The 18577-nt window shown below is 47.6% G+C and overlaps 6 protein-coding genes across 7 annotated transcripts; 2 read left to right on the top strand and 4 right to left on the bottom strand.

Annotated features, from left to right (window-relative positions):
* Window positions 1–515: 515 nt before the first annotated feature.
* Window positions 516–3068, bottom strand: ONS95_006071 (uncharacterized protein; the record flags this gene model as incomplete). Of its 2 annotated transcripts, XM_058499508.1 has the most annotated exons (7): window positions 516–1776; window positions 1823–1990; window positions 2044–2103; window positions 2152–2313; window positions 2361–2572; window positions 2629–2705; window positions 2809–3068. In XM_058499508.1, the coding sequence occupies 7 exons, from the start codon at window positions 3066–3068 to the stop codon at window positions 1420–1422; spliced, it is 1296 nt and encodes a 431-aa protein (XP_058350552.1). In that variant the 3' UTR covers window positions 516–1419. The 2 variants fall into 2 exon arrangements, with proteins under 2 accessions (XP_058350552.1, XP_058350553.1); XM_058499509.1 differs by having other exon boundaries at window positions 516–1990.
* A 1949-nt stretch (window positions 3069–5017) lies between these two features.
* On the top strand, window positions 5018–7724 carry ONS95_006069 (uncharacterized protein). Its single transcript, XM_058499507.1, has 6 exons — window positions 5018–5645; window positions 5698–5833; window positions 5942–5990; window positions 6072–6650; window positions 6700–6814; window positions 6907–7724. Exons 1-6 carry the CDS (start codon window positions 5225–5227, stop codon window positions 7527–7529), a joined length of 1923 nt encoding a protein of 640 aa, XP_058350551.1. The 5' UTR covers window positions 5018–5224; the 3' UTR covers window positions 7530–7724.
* A 3154-nt stretch (window positions 7725–10878) lies between these two features.
* ONS95_006068 (uncharacterized protein) lies at window positions 10879–12649 on the top strand (the record flags this gene model as incomplete). Its single annotated transcript, XM_058499506.1, has 2 exons — window positions 10879–11130; window positions 11183–12649. 2 exons carry the CDS (start codon window positions 10879–10881, stop codon window positions 12647–12649), a joined length of 1719 nt encoding a protein of 572 aa, XP_058350550.1.
* A 1779-nt stretch (window positions 12650–14428) lies between these two features.
* Window positions 14429–15079, bottom strand: ONS95_006067 (uncharacterized protein; the record flags this gene model as incomplete). The annotated part of the gene is made up of 3 exons (XM_058499505.1): window positions 14429–14662; window positions 14724–14915; window positions 14978–15079. The coding sequence occupies 3 exons, from the start codon at window positions 15077–15079 to the stop codon at window positions 14429–14431; spliced, it is 528 nt and encodes a 175-aa protein (XP_058350549.1).
* A 618-nt stretch (window positions 15080–15697) lies between these two features.
* OSBPL8 (Oxysterol-binding protein- protein 8) lies at window positions 15698–17059 on the bottom strand (the record flags this gene model as incomplete). The annotated part of the gene is made up of 3 exons (XM_058499504.1): window positions 15698–16562; window positions 16609–16931; window positions 17006–17059. The coding sequence occupies 3 exons, from the start codon at window positions 17057–17059 to the stop codon at window positions 15698–15700; spliced, it is 1242 nt and encodes a 413-aa protein (XP_058350548.1).
* Window positions 17060–17915: 856 nt separating this feature from the next.
* ONS95_006065 (uncharacterized protein) lies at window positions 17916–18470 on the bottom strand (the record flags this gene model as incomplete). Its single annotated transcript, XM_058499503.1, has 1 exon — window positions 17916–18470. One exon carries the CDS (start codon window positions 18468–18470, stop codon window positions 17916–17918), a length of 555 nt encoding a protein of 184 aa, XP_058350547.1.
* Window positions 18471–18577: the final 107 nt, after the last annotated feature.

Below are 18577 nucleotides of genomic sequence, written 5' to 3'. Positions count from 1 at the left end.
GAGACAGGTCTCTTAACGGGTTAGGATGAACAATGCCATGTCTTTTGACGTATTGTTTCCAGGGTTAGTGACCTCTGTATGATGAAGTTGCCTGCCGGTTCGCTTTTTCGTATGTAAACTACCTGACTCTCGGCAACACTGGTAGTTGGTTGTCGAAGCGTGTTTCCGGAAAGGGGGAAGTCGCTGCGACGGTTCCGAGCTTACGGTGCGAGTATGAAGGTAAAAGACACTCATTGATCGGGGGCACGATCGGGGGCACCGAGTCTGGTCTGCTCATCAATCGGCAAATCTTACAAAGCTGAATTGTGAATTCTGCCTATCCACTGGCTTGGGGGCGAGATTCGTGGCAGTTGAGGGGACGAACATGGCGATGAGAAAAGAGTGACGCGTTTCAGCCATATCGCCAAGAATTTCGCTTACTGCTGTTCTATTTATATCGGTCTTTAGTCGTCACTCATGTGTGCCATCAATTAGCATTGCTTGGCATGGAAACTGCTGCTCTACTTCTGAGGATTCTGATAGTAAGGCTTTCATCAATTGCTTGTTGATAAATGTAAAAAAGCTTGAAAATGAGAGCACTAATAAGAACCCCCATTATTTGGGGATCTCGCTTAGCATCTCCATGAAAACAAGAGCCCAGAAGCCTTGAAAAATATTGCTATAGCGCACTTCCTGGGAAATGATTAGGGCCTCAGAATGATTAGATGGTGTATCTGTAGAGAAATCTCTTGCGACGTCTTCCGTAGACAACTCGGGGGTATTTTAAAGCTCGGAACAGGCGACACATGCCTTGGCTCTTTGGACTACCGCAAACTGAACTAGTCTGTATATTATATACGACGCAGCCGAACTTCAGTGACTCTTTTATCAAACTACACCTAATACAAGCAGTTGTGTTTACTCAAGTCTCTCTGAAGTTTCAACGTACATTGGCGTAGCGGGCTCGGAGACAAGATTGAGATGAGGGGTTTGATGCTTGTGGTCGTGATTAAGTCGAGGACTCAGCAAAGACACGGCGTGGCCGAGCTTGTTTAAGGTTTCCTGTGAGATAAGCCAGAAACTAACTTAAGAATTGTGTAGATGATTGACAGCGAGATGTTGGTATTGGAAGGAGTAGTTGTGACTTGGTAGAAGGAGACCAACCGTTCTCTCATTACAGCCGAGCTGCCTCGGGTTAGGGTTTATCTTGTCCACCAAAGGGTTTCAATTTGGTGATCAGAAGAGTGTCAAGAAAAGTTCCATTAGGGACTGGAAAAGGCTTGATCGAGAAATATTATCATAGCAAGAACTGCCAGATTACCGAAAGACACCCGCAAGCTCTCAACGACCCTCCCATCACCGTCATTCGCAGCAGATTAGTCTCCAACCAGAACAAATGTAACTCGCTATATCCAGCCAACTCAAAAGGGCGAAATTCACCTAGGAAAGCGGATGGTAGCTAGCACCAGGGAACTGAGCGAAAGCTCCAGTGTCGAAAGTTGTCATCAATGGACAGGCCATAGTTGACTTGACCGGATTGATGACATTGTTCAACAAGTCCAGAGCACTTGAAAGACCAAGAGCGCTGACGAGACCCGAAAGTAAGGAAGGTGTCGCAGCTTGGATTGCCTGAAGCAGGAAGCAAGCCAGGTTGTTACCTCGCAGGAGATTGGTCGCGTTGAAGACGCCACCAGTTACATCCGCAGGATTGAGTCCGACGAATGAGTTGACTGTGCCTGTGTTGCCGCCAATGGAGATGAGTTCGGGGAACCGGGTAGCAGTTACAGCTAGATCGGCCTGTCGCTGTTAGCTGGCAGATTAGAGAATGGCAGCAAAAACTCACCAATCCGTTTACGAGTCCAAGCTTATTGTTAGATGGCCGTCGGTACCAATTGAGGGGAATACGTTCGTGACCCGGCGTGTAGACGAGTGCGTTTTCTGGACCACTGACGCCGAAGAAAGATTTGAGAATGGTTCTATCCAGGTATCCTTGGATATTGGTTTCCGAGTGCTGTTGCAGTCAGTAATTGCTATGAGTTGAAAGAGGGGATAAGTCAAACATACATTGCTGAAGCAAAGAGGGGGGATCGAATGTGCGATTGGGCTGACGAGACCAGCAAAAGGCTAGACGATGTCAAAATGTATCATATAAGACCAAGACAGGCTACTGACAGCTGAGAAATAGTATGGATTATTTTGAACGGACCATTCGCGCATGTCCTTGTTGTGCTGGCGAACGATATCGAGGGTGTAGAGCTCAGCGCGGTTGTAGAGTGCCATGAATCGGTCCATTTGAAGGTGGTGTGCATCACCATTGTTCATGTAAGCATCGGCCTGGAAGGATCATCAGCGTATGTTTATTGAAGGAGAGATACACTGACACGAGTCATGGAAGTATCTGTCTCGTAGACATTGTGAGAGAAGGAAAGACCCTGTGGGCTCGAGAGTAGACCTTCCAGGAGACTTGCAGGATATGGACCTCCGATGGACCAAGTACCTGCAACAGGATCTCCAGTCAAAACAATTTCTATCGTAGCTAGAACAGTACCGAGTTCAGGTGTAAAGTTGTAAGCTTCTTCAAGGCCAGCACTGACTGCACCAGCAACATATCAGTTTCAGGATGCGGATACGAGGGAGTAGTTGACTTACACTGAGCGACGGTACCGATACCATTGTGAGGAATGAAATTATGGTTAGCAGCAGCATTGAGTCCAGGACAAGGTCCTCTACAGTCTTAATTCAGCATACGGCCCTCATCACCTTTCCCAGGAGTCATTTGCAGACCCCGAGTTTCTAGGAAATGTGGAAACTCGACGAAGTAGAACGTACCTCTTGTCATTTGGACCTGGGGGAACGAATTGGTGTGGAGTACCCGGGCGAACGTCAACGAGCTGATCAGCAGCGTTGAAAGTGGTGCAAGGAACGATGCCACAGTTTCCTTCAACTTGGGAGAGTGGAAGTGGGACGGGTGGTACAGCTTGCCGGGTTTTGACGCTTCTTGCTGTCATGCCAGGAAAGGCAGACGCAGTGAGGGTCAAACCTAAGATGGACAAAGCAGTGATCATGATAGAGAATGATGCACAAAGCATCTTGATAGTGTTGTTACTTGTGATTTGAGAGTCTGGGAAAGTTGAGTGGGTGAGTAAAAGAGAACATGAGAAGAGGGAGAAGTGAATAGGGATATCCATCACTTTAGATAATTATTTATCTTCAGTAGATGAACCAATCAACTGAAATTTAGCCAACTAGCCGAGTTCGGAATAAAAAGGAAGTCTGTTGGCGCCAACAGTTGCCTGAAAACCGGAAACGATAGTCTGCAGACAACACAAAAGCCAAAATGGTCTATAGCTCGTCTGAACTTTCCATTTGCGAACAAGAGTCAAAGGTAATAACAGAATTTTTGTTGGCATACCTTCTGTCTAATATATATTTCATATACAAGACGATTACTCTATGCGCAGCTAAGGGAAGGACCGTACAAGCTGCTTGAGAGTTGAAAGAGTCACTAAAAATGAGATGAGTGACCAAGAAGCTATTCGTACTACGAATGATTTGTTTGCATCGTGGCTTGACCAGCTGCTCATAGCTTTATCATTGATGGCGCATATATCCAATGCGAAAGTTCTAAAGACCAACATGGCTTTTGAGGTCAAAGGAAATAAAAATGCACAGCCCAAAGATTGAGCCTGTCCAACGAGCCCTCCATAGTGTAGTGTTTCCGATCGATCGATCGAATCCATCATATAAATTAAGGAGCCAACAAGAAAAGCAAATTGCATGCATGCAAAGAACAACGTGGTAGAAAGTTTTGGTGGAGATGTTGGCCGTGCTGAACTCAAGTAATGCCCACACCTTGCTGTCTCCTGCTTTCGGTACACAATGTTGACCTATTCTACTCGAAGAACTAGAGGAAGACTCTACTCTCAGGTGTCATGTAAATCAGACGGAAAGTCCTCGCTCTTTCTTCTTACATTGCATGAAGCCCAAGTGATAGAGGTAGGAGGCACAACTTCTGAGGGCTGAGGCTCGAAGACTTCCGGTGTCACGGTAGCGCCAAATTGTAACTCCGAAGCGTGATGGTGCAGTGTAACCAACTTTGTGTTCCCCAAGCACTCTCTTGCCAGAAATCTATCATTTATGGTGTCGCAATGTGGAGGTGATGTTGGTTTCCAAATGTGCTAGAGAACAAACGAGGATTAGACAGTAGATGGAACGGTTTTGTCAGGTGACCAAACTCTCTTCCCAGCTGTGAGATCGAGTTTAGTTCGAATTTGAGGCCTGCAAACACTCGTCGAGCAGTGATATGAACTATTCATTGACTACTTCTCTGATGTGTATCAGCTTTAGGAATTACTTGCAATCACTCAAGTGCTTTTTTGTTGTTATTGGCGTGGAAGCGAGCATCTGGGCATGGGTTCTGCTCGCGGTTTAGATGTCAGTCAGATTTACGTCACTCTGCAGTTCGATCAGCGCCTTCATCACGAACACAACACAGCTGGTGGTTAAGCGAGCCGTCCATCCATCGGCATAAACTGAAGCCAAGCCAGCAACTACTGCTCTTGTGATCCCTTCAAAAGCTACGGCCCACCTCCATTTCAATCGAGATCCTGGGACAGCCACAAGCCACAAAGTTGCAGGGTGACGTAGATCCACCATTACTCTGGGCGACGGCTCTCAATCTGCTTCTTCTGCAGTAAGTCGCATCGTCGAAGGCAGAAACACGGGAATACTTTTCAGAAGAGGATATCTCATGTTTGGATCTTGACTGTGCAGATGAGGATAGATAGCCATGAATGCTGTGTTCTTCTTAAACGAGATCCAATCTACTACATTTGGCCACTTGGATCGTTCGCAATCGCATATCGAGAAGATTAAGTTTTGCGTCTGGTCAAGCTACTATTTAGGCACTAGATCCTGTGCCGCCTCTGCCACGAACTTGCATTCAGTCCAATCACATCATTTGTTGACATGACAAGAAGGCGGGGTGATGGTCCCCAAACGGTTCCTACCAATGTTCAAACGTTACAAAGAAGTGTCGATCGACTGACGCAAATGCTTGTAATGCTTGTTCGTTCATGGCAACTTGGCAAAGATAAAGCTCTCTATTCCCTTCCTACTCTCCTACTGTAAGATTCTGTGCAGAATCTTAATGATTATTCGCTTTGCTTGAAAAGGCTCAAAAGTGCTCCACTTATCATTTTTTTGTGTACATATTTCGATTCAAGAACCAAGTATCTCTTTCACCATGGCCTCCTCAGCCCAGGATCCTGGTAAGATCAGCACTGAGTCTGGCGAGACTCACGTCGAGAATGGCACGGCCCAGCGAAAGTCTGATGCCGGCCTCGAGAAGCTGGACCCGGACAGGCTTCGAGCAAATATAAACGCGAAGATAGCTAATCCACTTGCTGGCTTCTCTAATGCTGAACTGGAGGCCAAAGGAGAGGAGTATGTCAGGACAAACGAGATGGGAGACGAGGAAGATATCCGGGCCTTCAGACTCGGAGCAATCCTGGCTAAAGATCCCAACCGCCATGCAGAGGTTCCAGGGCTCACTGACGAGGAGAGAACAATTCTGGAGGCCGAGATTACTCGCAAGTGGAACCAACCAACCAAATTGTTCCTGGTGATTGTTCTCTGTAGCATATGCGCTGCTGTGCAAGGAATGGGTAAGTTATTCCACCGTCTCAACCTTGAAGTACCCTGCTGACATTCATCCAGACGAGACCGTGGTTAATGGCGCTCAAATTTTTTATAGCAAGCGGTTTGGTATTGGCGACAAGACAAGCTCAAGGCAGACATGGCTCATCGGTCTGACAAATTCCGCGCCGTATCTGTGCTGCGCAGTCATCGGGTGGTAAGTACTTTGCTTAACTGTATTTTTATTTTTTGAGGGATCTGCTCAGGCACGTCTCGAATACCTGATTCCAAGATCTTGACTTCTACAGCGCTGACAATATCTAAGCTGGATGACTATTCCCTTGAATAATTTCTTCGGCCGTCGTGGTACTGTTGTAAGGTTATGTCGTCTTCGAGACAAGGACATACAACATGTCCTTGTATATCATAAGCATCGCTGACGGTTACCTGATTAGTTTATTACCTGTGTAATCAGTGCTATTGCTTGTCTTTGGCAAGCCTTTACCAACACATGGTGGCATATGTTCATCGCCAGATTTGCTCTCGGCTTCGGAATTGGACCGAAGAGTGCGACGGTTCCAATGTATGCTGCAGAGTGTTCTCCACCACAAATTCGGGGTGCTCTGGTGATGCAATGGCAAATGTGGACCGCTTTCGGAATCATGGTTGGTTATGCTGCCGATTTGGCCTTTTATAAGGTCCAGGATGTTCCGGGAATCACCGGTCTAAACTGGAGATTGATGATGGGCTCAGCGTGCTTTCCAGCAATCATCGTCGTTTGCTTCGTCTTCATGTGTCCCGAATCACCCCGCTGGTATATGAGTAAAGCACGCCACGCGAAAGCTTACAAGTCCATGTGTAAGCTCCGGTACAACAAAGTCCAAGCCGCCCGAGACATCTTTTACATGCACACTCTCCTCGAGGCTGAGAAAGAGAGCATGAAGCTGGGGCAAAGCAAAGTGAAAGAGATGTTCACCGTTCCACGTAATCGAAGAGCTATGCAAGCTTCTGAAATCGTCATGTTTATGCAACAGGTAAGATGATTTTGTTGTTTGTACAAGCAACTTCTAACAAGCCGTTTAGTTCTGTGGCGTGAATGTTATCGCTTACTACTCGTCTCAAATATTCCTCGATGCGGATCTCTCTGAAATGAGTGCTCTTGGAGCCTCTATGGGCTGGGGTGTTATCAATTTCCTTTGTAAGTGGTAGAAGTCTGACTAGGATCGACCAGCATGACGGCGCTTACCGGATCCAATTCTGTGCCATTACAACGCGCTGACAGTTTCGTAGTCGCTATACCCGCTGTCTATACCATTGATACCTTTGGACGAAGAAATCTACTGCTCACGACTTTCCCGTTGATGAGTCTCTGCTTGTTCTTCGCTGGGTTTAGTTTTTGGATTCCAGCAGATTCAACTGCCAGGGTTGCGTGTGTCGCTCTTGGACTGTACCTTTTTGGAATGGTCTACTCTCCTGGAGAAGGCCCTGTTCCATTTACGTACTCTGCTGAAGCATATCCTCTCTATATCCGAGCTCAAGGAATGTCCCTCGCCACAGCCACGACATGGTTCTTCAACTTCATTCTGGCAGTCACGTGGCCATCGTTGTTGAAGGCTTTCAAGCCCCAGGGAGCTTTCGCTTGGTACGCTGTCTGGAACTTAATTGGTTTTACTGGAGTTTTGTTTTTCGTTCCTGAGACTAAAGGCAAAACTCTCGAAGAATTGGATCAAGTCTTCTCGGTTAGGTCTCGCGACCATGCTGCGTACGGAGGCAGGCAGTTCATTTACTTCTTCAGAAAGTATCTATTCAGACAGAACGTCGAGAAAGAAAATCTCTATGAGCCCGAATCTGTCGAGCACCATCCTACTAGCTTCAACGAAGAGAAGCAATCCGATCCTACCAAGAGAGTTTGATTGAAATGTTCGAAAAGATGGTTGTTTGATGGTCAAGCAGGCTTGCGCTACCGATATTTTATTTGGATTCGTTACTTTTCGATACTGCAACAGTTTTTGTATTATTAGGAATGACTGCTTTGGTATTTTGTTAGTGGGAAATTATAATAATGTCAATGACTTCCATGTTTCTGTTGCGCTATCCGTATTTGTTAGAGTCACCTCGCTTAACCGAACATATATTTACAGTTCACGTTGGCTATCAACTTACCCAGATATCAGATTCGTATTCGATAACCACAACTGTGATTAATGATCAACTTGAGAAAATGAGTCGTTACTGTCAAAATCGCATTTTTGGCAAGTGAATAATGTCAACACTTTTCTTCAGCGCGCCTTGACTTGTTCCCATCCCAAGAAGACTCGAGCCAGCCTCCTATGTCACTCTTGTGCCAAGTACCCTGGAACTCCACTCGTTCCTGGATTGGATCTTTGAGAACGACATGTAAATAATTCCGAGATGTGTTGTGATTCCCTTATGACTTTGCAGTGTCGTCGTCGCTCCCAGAGCTTGACGAGTCTACCTCAACACCCCCGGCGTTCCTGGCTCATGCCCTGCATACCTCCACCAAAGCCTTGTCCCCCAAAGGCTCAGGTGATTCTGCCTCCACAGAATGCCTACTGTTCCATACCTGGTATACCACCTCCAACCCGTCCAGCAAAGCATCCTCCGCCAAAGCCACCTTCTCCAAATGGAAGTCCTGCTCCCGCATCCATTCCATTGATGACTTCATCCCACCCACATATTATTCAGCTTGACCTTGCTCTATCTCGCCTTTATTGCACATACCGCCATACTGATTCCTCACTCCCATGCCTCCCATCCCCCTCATGCCCATAAAACCTATCACACTCCCCGTCCCCTCGCTCCTCTTCTCCACCAATAACCTCCATAATCACAAGCGGCTCCGAATCGTCTTGGGTGAGGTAGATGATCTGCGTATCTCAGGCATGGTATCTCCTTCAAGGGCCTTTACATGTCCTTCGACAGGTCTGCAGGCCTCGCTCGTAGCACGTATTGTTAAACCTGTTGTATGGTCGCATGACGCCTCGTTGACGTCTTGTGCGGCTTATTTGAGATGGATCATTGGGTTATTAGTTTGTCTATTTTCTGAATAGTTAGTGTCTACGGCTGTTGTTTGGCGTCGGTAGAGTTTTAGTTGATCCACAACTATCACACCCTGATCGTTCATTTGCAAGAGAAAGTGTGTACTAGCTGCATCTTATCACACTAGATCCACCAAACAAAACAAGACGATGTGCAGAGAGCAGAAAGTACTACATGTGTGTAAGTTATATCGGAAAAGTTGATCACTTACATCATCGCCAAAACTCCACTCCGCAAGCTGTCTGGCGAATTCTCCAGGAAAGCCGTTTAAACTTAAATACGAACTCCGAAAGATAGAAAATCGTATCTCGTACGATCGTGAAAAAACAACAAATTAACCTGGATTGATTGTTTCGAGGCCTTAGCTCTATCTCGATAGTCGTCTCACTCAGCACTACTGGTGGGATCTGAAGGAACGAGATGTCCACAGGGAGGGCTTAAATTGACTTTTGTCAGAATACCCCGCATCTATGATGACAAGTGTACGGAATCAGTTCAAAGAGATGATGTTCTCTGACGTTTTGAGGACATGCACTTCTCTGGCTTTGACCAAAGTGGAAATCTTCAGCGCCAACGTACCTGACGGGGCTTTCTGCACACTTGATCCAAAAATGACCACAACGCAGCTATAACTTGTGAACATTCATGTATGAGCACATCCTTTGCCTTGCACATCGCGCTGATACCTTGTAATTATTTTCTTGGATCTCGCAATGCGCGGCGGACCAAAATGATACCGCAACGGGGCGGAAGCACCCGAAACTGAAATGCTTGAGGAATTAAAAAGCTGCATATCTTCCGAGCCAGTCGCACATGACCTTTATCGTGATCTCGAAGGACAAACCCTATCGACACAGTCTCGGTATGAGCGTCGGAAGAATATATCAGATGACAAATGAGAGGAGGACGACCGTAAGCTGCAGAAGACGTTTCACCGCTTCACCTGGACCCGAAATCGAAACCCGAGATTCTTCTAGCCAGTGATAATTCGTGCATTCGGGAATGATTGGATACAAGCGATTAACACTTACATCGACGTATCGTAACCACACCTCTGGCATGCTTGGAGATAAGCTGACGACCTGACGTAAGGAATCGGACCGCCTTCGGAATGAATAGGATATACCATTTGGGGTAAATTTCTCGCGGTATCCGTTACCTTGGCGTAAAACCCAGGCCGCGGAGTACCTTGGAATTTAGCCAGCGAAATGGTTACTGTCTTTGTACGTTGAGTGAGACCAGTAGATTGCTTCCAGGTTGATGGTATCGATATTGGCTGTGCCAAGGCCAGTCCCTGCAGATCCTGACGGGAGAATACCCCCCCCCCTTGCTGGGTTTTCATCATCCACGGGTTTCCCACGCAATAAATATTCATCTGTCTTCTTCGGCGGTCCTTCGTACTCGCATCAAAATGCAGCATTAATAATACAAGTCCAGTCGGAGACATTCCAAGACCTGGATATAGCCCGTCGTTTGGGAATGTATTTCCGGTTGGTGCAGATGCGGCTGCAAAACCCTGCCCTGCTCGTATATTCGGCCGAAATCGACCGTCTGCCGAAGGCTGGCTTGATACGGGGATGACAAAGCGCATTCGACTCATTTGGAGCCATTCGCGCTCACCCAGCACTCATCACCGCCGAGCACGGCGAACGTGCTTACTCTGAACCAGAGCTAACCAGAATCATGGTGCCCAGCCCCTTGCTCGATGAATCACTGCCGCAAATTACAGTAGGCTCGCGTAGCCGTGGACCCCTGTCGGTGTTTACGTTGCTGCATGTCCGTCTTTCGTCGTGTTACGGTTGAGGCTGGCTTGCTGACGGCGGAGCAACAACTTTATCTCCTTTGCTGGGCAGCATGTCAGCACGTCTTTAGACCATAGGGCTTTGTAACAGGTCCATTGGAATGGTCGTGATCCACTATGGGCCCAAACACTGGTGAACTACGACTTTCCACCAGCGCAAAGCTGCCTGGTCAAACTTAACCCCTGTCTTCGTTTTGTGTCAAACCCTTCTCTTATAAGTATTCGCTCCTCCGTGCTTTCATAAGATTTCGTGCAGTGCATTTCATCTTCCTCTGTCCATTCATACCTGAGGTCCATACTTTCCTGGTATCTCTACTTCTCCCATTCATATCTGGAGCCCATACTCTCCTGGTATCCTACTTCTCCGGATCATTATTGAAATTTATTCACACTTTACAGCAATGGATTCTCGAGCCGAAACGCTTGCTGGGGAGAAAGAAGTTGGCAGGAGCGTTTCCCCTACTCCACCTGGATCACTCAACAAAGAGAAGCTCGAAGCGAATGGTAGCTTCGACGAATCACCAACAGATAAAGAAGATGATTCGATCAGGGATGCTCCAGCTGTCCAAGGAGGAGACGACGATGAAGGGGAATATCCAGACGGCTATCGTATGGCCATGATCGTGGTTGCGTTGCTTCTCAGTATCTTCCTTGTATGTCCCCAGCACTTCTCAGTACTTTGAACATGATGCTAACCTGTACAAGGTATCTCTGGATATGACTATAGTCGCTACAGCCATTCCGAAAATCACCGACGAATTCGCTGGACTTGACCTAGTTGGCTGGTATGGCTCTGCCTTCTTCCTCACCGTGGGAGCCTTTCAATCGACCTGGGGAAAGGGCTACAAGTACTTCCCGTTGAAGACAACCTTCCTAATCGCCATCTTCATTTTCGAGCTCGGATCTCTCATCTGCGGTGTGGCGCCCAATAGTACAGCACTTATTGTTGGAAGAGCCATTGCTGGAGTTGGTGGAGCTGGTATTGCATCGGGTGCCTACACTATTATTGCTTTCTCGGCTAGACCATCTAAGCGAGCAGCCTTTACCGGACTCATGGGAGCAGCATACGGTATCGCCAGTGTCATCGGTCCTCTCCTCGGAGGTGTCTTTGCTGAGAATACTACGTGGAGATGGTGTTTCTACATCAATTTGCCAATTGGCGGAGTTTCAGCCGCCATCATCCTGTTCTTCTTCACCACACCAGCCCAAGCCGTCCCGGTCAAAGCTACCCTCAAGGAGAAGTTCCTGCAAATGGATATGCCCGGTTCGTTCGTCATCATGGGAGCCATCATATGCTACATTCTTGCTCTTCAATGGGGAGGGCAAACCAAAAGCTGGGACTCTTCAGAAGTGATCGGGACGCTCGTCGGCTTCGTTCTCATTCTTGCTGTTTGGGTTGTCATTGAATGGTACCAAGGGGAGCGTGCCATGATCGTGCCACGCCTTCTCAAGGACCGCCATATCTGGAGTGGGATGGTCTTCATCTTCTTCCTCGCAGGTGGCTTCTTCCTCCTTCTCTACAACCTCCCAATCTACTTCCAAGTCGTCAGTGGAGTCTCTGCATCCGACTCTGGTGTCCGCAATTTGCCACTGATTTTGGGATGTACCATTACCACAATTATCTCTGGTGGCATGATCTCAGCATTTGGTGTTGCTGTTCCTTGGATGATTGGAGGAAGCGCTATCGCAACAATTGGCTCTGGACTTCTCTACACTCTGAACACACACTCCTCGTCCTCGGCATGGATCGGTTACCAGGCTCTTTCTGGTATTGGTATTGGTCTGTGTCTGCAAGTTCCCATCATCATCGGCCAAGCTGTCTCGAAACCTGAGGATCTTTCCTCAGTCACAGCTATGATCCTATTTGCGCAAACAATCGGAGGTGCATTCTTCGTCTCCGCCGGTCAAGTCGCTCTCTCGAACGTCTTGCAAAGCAGTATCCTAAAGTATGCTCCATCCACAACCCCAGCTGATGTTCTCGTTGTTGGTGTGACGGAGATCCGGGATCACTTCCCAGCAGATGTCGTACCTGACATCGTCACATCATACATGAAGGGCCTCCAAGCCGCGTACGCCATCGCGATCGCCAGCGCTGGTATTGCAGTAATCTTCTCACTATGCAGCAAGTGGACAAACTTGAAGGGCAAGGTACAGCCGGGCGGTGCCGCTTGAGGTACCGTGGGGAATTGAATGTCTGTTTTATACCAATTTTTCTTTTTGTTCCATGGCGTTAGGCGGCGAAATATTTTGGAGCGGGACATCAAATTCTCAAGTACAGGCGGAAGGTTTTCTATGGGAGCATTTTCAGGCATAGAAGTATTACTATAGCGATGGCACTCCACATTACTTTAAAAACTTAATAGATTATATTATTCCAAACAAATGCTTTCTGCTTATCACAAGCATTCTGCCCGGCGAAAACAGATCAAGTGAGTTACAATAGTCTTCCCTCCAACTAATCACAACTGACAGCCCCCGGTTTCATTCTCTAGCGCTTTTTAAGCAAACAACTACTTGAATATTTCGACCACTGTTTCTCAAAATCACAGGTCTACTATACGCGAGCCCCGAGCAAAACAGGAGGTGGACCGGCTAGTAGTCGAAATTCTGATAATTAGAACCAGGCCACCGTATTGCTTGTGACAAGCTGGATTGCAAAAGCAGCAAGTGTATAATTTAACAGCGCCTAACAATTAGAACGGGGAGGGAATATTAGTCCTGAACTCGAGTGCCTGGATATTCAAATTTCTCCAATGCCGCCTGGAACCAAGCGTTAATCTCGTTTTCCAACGGATATAACCGGATTTTCGGGGGGGGGGGACCATCTCCGGGTATCATGTCCACGATCTCGGATGTAGTGACAGTGCCCGGCGACTCTACCCCACTGTAACTCAGGGGTAATTGCCTATCTACGCTGGGGAATTTCGTTTAACAAGTAAAGCCGAATACGAGTGGTCATAAGGAATCCGCCGTGAACGACCGAATCTTGAAATCAGCATCGTGCATATCCGAAGGACATGATAATTAGATAGCCTGTTTGTATCTCCGTTCACATGGCATGTTCGAGCTAAGCAGCTGTATCCACCTTTTCTCTCTGCTTGACTTGACCGTGACTACGTGGTTTGTGAATGTGCTGAGCTGGGCAAGTAACATTGCCATTTGAAGGTTGCGGCGTGCTCTCGTCGAATCACAATCGAATCCTACCGGAGATTAACAATATCCATGACATTCACACGGGTCGCTTTCTGTTGACTTCCGTGTTCCTCCTCTTTTGGTCCTTTAAATAGCTTCTTTCACCTTTGATCTGCTTTTCACGTCCGCAGTACGCATCTCGCTTATGGCCGCTCAATAACAACGTGCTGCCTTCCTCTCCAGAACCATCCTCGCAGCTAGCGATCGACATGAACTCCCTGCCCCCAACCCATTGAACACTTCTCGCATACGGGTGCAAAGCCTCATTCATGACGCCGAGCTTCCTGTGCTTAGAATATTCGGCACGAGAAGTTGAAGGTTGCCGATGTTGCGGAGTGAGGTCGGGACATCGTGAGATCGTGGAGGTTGATATTTGATTTTGCTACATGTAAACACCAGCTGCGGTACCTAAGTGGTATAACTAGGACATCGTGGGGCTTCGAAATCTTTGTTGCATGTCGTACCGCCGCGCGACTCGGATCGAAGGCGGGAGTTAGTGGTCGGGCCGCTTTCCGCGTTCCTATATTATGGGTCACCAAGTACCAGGGAGTTCTCACAACATCACAGAGAAGACACAAAGCTTTCGCATAGAGGGGTATTCATTCGTGGTATCAAAACAAACTCGCAATTATGGACTCAAGTGAGCTCCATTAAAACCATGCAAAGACCATCGCTATCACTTCCGTCCTCCCAACCGTTCCTCCATCCATGGATCTTATTATCATACACCCATTACCATCATTTACCAGTACCATCCACTTAAGAATTCTGCTTCTGAATATCATGCTCAGCACCACGTTGTTGGGTCTTGCCAATATCGTGTTGCTCTTGAGCCTTCAACTGAGCTTCGCGGTCACCAGTGAGACCAGCAACCGCTCCACCAACGGCACCAGAGACGCGGTTTCCGATACCAGTACCGAGATCGGTGAGTTGTCCTTCGGCTTCTTGGGCCTTGCCTTCAGCATTTTGACGGGCGCCAGCTTGCTTGAGAGACTGGTTTGAAAGGTTAGCCTCGGCTTTCTCCAACTCAGTAATCAGGGCAGGGAATATCAACCTCGTTACCAACTAGGCCTCCGACAGCCTCCTTGGCAGATCCAACAGTCTGGTTCCACGATCCCTCAGTTCTCTTGGGGTCATCCTTGGTGACTGCTCCTGAGGAGGATGCAGAAAGGTTGCCGACTTTGAGGGTAGCTTGGGAAGCCTCGTGTTCGAGGTCTGCTTTGGCTTTCTTTGCCTCGCCGACGTTCTGTTGATGTTGTTAGTCTGTGCTGACATGAGGGGAAGATGTAAGAAGAGGATCTATCTTACCTGATCAGAGGTACTTCCAGTCAAGCTGCCCAAAGCAGATTGGACAGCACCGGTGGCGCTGTCGACGTAGCTTTGGAGGGTGGAGGTGTTCTTGTCAGACATGTTTGCGGGTTTGTTTTGTTTGTTTGGTTCTTGTGGTTGAGTTTCTTGGTGGTAGGAGAAGACTTGAGCTGTTGCTGTTATGGAATGAAGCTTTCAAGGTCGACGACAAGCCTTCTTTATATAGATAAGCAAGTTGTGAAGCTCCTCGTTCTCGTTCCTGCCTCGTGAATGTTGAGCAGCCCTATGATGTCATTCGGTAGCCTTGCGTCAATATCTCGCTTGTGAGTGGCTGAAGCGCCTGATCTGCTGTCTGGTTGGTGGACTGCATCCCTGCAGGATCACGATCGCGTGTTTAGGCTGCGGGAATCTTCTTTGGACTCTTGGAGGGGAGGTTTGCGTCATTTTCGTCTTTTGTTTTGGCTGAATGTCTCGAAATTTCGACGTCGCATATGATGCACTTTGTGATGCAACCGTGGCTCGGGATTGAGTGATACAGTACCAACGATGAAGATTCCTTGACTCACATGTGAAGAAGGTCACTTGCTTCACCATTCCCGGGGCCAAAGGCATCATCAAACTCTGTTCGGAACACATGTCTATCTCTACACTTTCTATTGGAGCCAAAATCAAATCCATAAGTCACCGAACACCACGCTGGAAGAAAGAAGGACAGCGAACCTATTCAACCTTGTCCACAAGAATACCACCAATTCCAGAATCAAATCGCGGCCTCATAGGACTCCTACTCCCATTTCTCAAACTCTGCTGCACCCTCTTGTACTTCTGCTCATCAAATTTCCAGATCCTATGATGTCCATCCATGTCACCTTTTATTGACGTCGGCCCCTTGATTCCTTCAGCTAGCCTTTCTGCCAATGGGTCGTCTTTCATCTTCGAGAAGTACCTCCTCTGAAACTCTCGTCCTTCAGCTTTCTCTCTTTTCCGCATCTCTCGTTGCTCGTTTTCTAATTTCGATTTTTCCTGTCCAACGGTAAAGATGTCGCCTTGCTCGATCCCGTCTACCACTTTTCGCCACGCCCGTCGCGACTCTAGAGGATGCTGTTTCTCGATTGGCGCGACTATGAGTGGTGTTTTTGGTATCAAGCTGGTGCAGAATTTCTCGATGATTTCTTGCGTGGCCGCTTTCTTTATCGTGAACTGTCCACTCCACTGCCCATCGATCGTGTAGAGTGGATCCTTCTCATGATCATCGTGGTATAGACTTGCAACGAAGGAGTTGCTCTTCCCACTCATCCAACCTTTACTCGAGTAGTTTATCTTTGCAGTGTATCCAGAAGAACTTCGAATGTACGTTGTGCCACTGAGCTCAGGAGAGAGGGACCCGGTCATTATACCCTCGATATGAACTTTTGGCATTGTTATTAGGTAGTCTTCGTTGTACTTGTCGATGTGGTATATCGAGTAGCCCTTTCGGTCTATGTGGACTGTCGTTGAGAAGGAGGCCTTTGGGGCAACATGGCCTGCGAGCCTGACCCCGTGTTCGTCATTCCAGATATTACATGCTGTGATCGGCGGATGATGGCTGGTTTCATTAGCAGACATCTTCTCCAATGATCGTGGTAACCTACCTAACTTGCTCAGCAACAAGTTGTGTGGTTCCTGAATTATCAACCCATTTCCCTAAGAACAGCTCTCCTAGGAAGGGATTCAATGGCTTCATCCGCTTCTTCTTCCCATGTTCGTCCTTATTATTATGTTGTTCTTTCAGCGTACTCAGGAACCATTTCAACACCAGCAACGCACGTTTCTCTGGATCTGGCTCGCTTGCTGGCGCAACGAATAATGATGGTTGTTCCGCCCAATATGCTGAGAATTCGACGATCGACTGCGAGGATAAGAGGAAGGGTGGCGCTGTTAGGGATGCCAGATCTCCTTTGAATGTTGCGAGGGACTGCAGAACATCGTCAGTGACCAGTTGCAATCGCTGAAGAATTGAGTTCAATATGTCAGGAGACAAGTACAAACCTTGATGAAAGAAAAGAAAGCGCTCTTCTGCTGAGGTGGTAGTTTCTCCGACATGATTAAATATTTTTCTCAAATTAAAAGCAAGTCTACTGTATGTGCAATGCTTCTGGGGTATCTGGGTAAGAAACAATGGAAATGAGGGGAAAAGGAAAGGAAACAAATGATAATATATACAGAAAGGCAAATAACATGCGGTGAAGCAGTTGATGGGATGTGCTCTACTCATGCGACAGTCTAATTCGGGGTTTCTGCCATAGACGTCTTGGTGCGTCTGATCTCGACCTCTCAAACGTGGGCTGTATCATCGTAGCGCTGCGACTTGCAGAAGCTTTGCGAACTCTGAATGAGCACTGACATGTGAAACTCACTACCGGAAACTCACGTGGGTGGACACTATGCCCTTTCAGGCCATCTCGTGATAGCTTCATCGCATTCTCAGGGCGCGAATGCGGTGAGTTGTGGTAGGAGGCGGAGTTAAAAAGAAGACTTTGGTGGCATGGTGATGAGAGAACTGAAATTGGGACGACCTTGTATAATAGGACTGCGCCTCGCCGATGATAGTGCCGGGTATTTGGCTTCCGGGGGCGGAACCCCGTGAACTTTGTACGGGCGTAAATTAGGTGAATGCGACGAATGCGAAACTGATAAATACTGCTTGCTGACGGAGGCAAAGCTAAATTTCAAGTTGAAAAGGCATAGAAGTAGAATAATGGAGGTCATAATTCATTATGAATTGAACTAACATGCTGCTGAGTAAACAGTCTGGGGTATCTAATACAGTACAGTACAAAAGTCTAATGTCGCCCGCAAAAGCATCCAGCAATGTTGGTACAACCAAACGCCAGCGTTCCTTCGCCATATGTCCTTCCACGTCCTGCTCAACATCTCCCATATCGACGTCATGCTTTCATTAAAACATCATTCCTCCCAGGTCCTCACTGCGTCTTCTATCACAACTCCTGGTCCTTGAGCCCTTCAACTCCTTCTCAGCATCCATCAGTCTGCTCTGTACCCACATCCGGTACTTCCTGTCACTGCGAACACTCTCGCAATTCAACAACTCCGTCAACGTGCTCTTGATTTGCAAGTTGACATCCTTCAGTTTGTTCTCATCCTCCTCGATCTCTCCCAGAATGCTCTCGTCAAAGACAGTCGGCAGTGAAGATCTGCGTGTCCTGAATGGAGGACGCTGGTGATGACGAGGCATGCTGCCGCTTCGGCGGTGGTGTGGAGTGATTTCTGTGGGATTTGATACGAGAAATGGTGCGGTATTGGCCTCTGACGAGGAAGAGAAAGATGAGAAGCGGGAGCGGGAAGGAGATCGTGTTGGTGAGGTTGAGCTTGTTGGGCTCGTGGCTGAGATGCCATTGAGGTGCTTCTGCAATGCATCGTGTTGCGAGTGCAAGAGGAGGTATTTCTGGAGAGCAAATGCTCTCTCTGGAGACTTCTGGCTAGAATTCATCATACTGGTCTGTTCAGTCTTGCTAACGATCAAGTGATATATGTTTTGCGTTGCAGTGTTGGTGGGGTTGTCGTCAGTATCGAAACCATGTATGGATTTCGAAAGGAAGG

This window comes from Cadophora gregata (assembly GCF_030347475.1).
Source record: "Cadophora gregata isolate MNR1 chromosome Unknown scaffold_17, whole genome shotgun sequence".
Taxonomy (NCBI): Eukaryota; Fungi; Ascomycota; class Leotiomycetes; order Helotiales; family Ploettnerulaceae; genus Cadophora; species Cadophora gregata.
The sequence above is the reverse complement of the archived record's forward strand: the minus strand, read 5'-3'. Positions and strand labels throughout refer to the sequence as shown.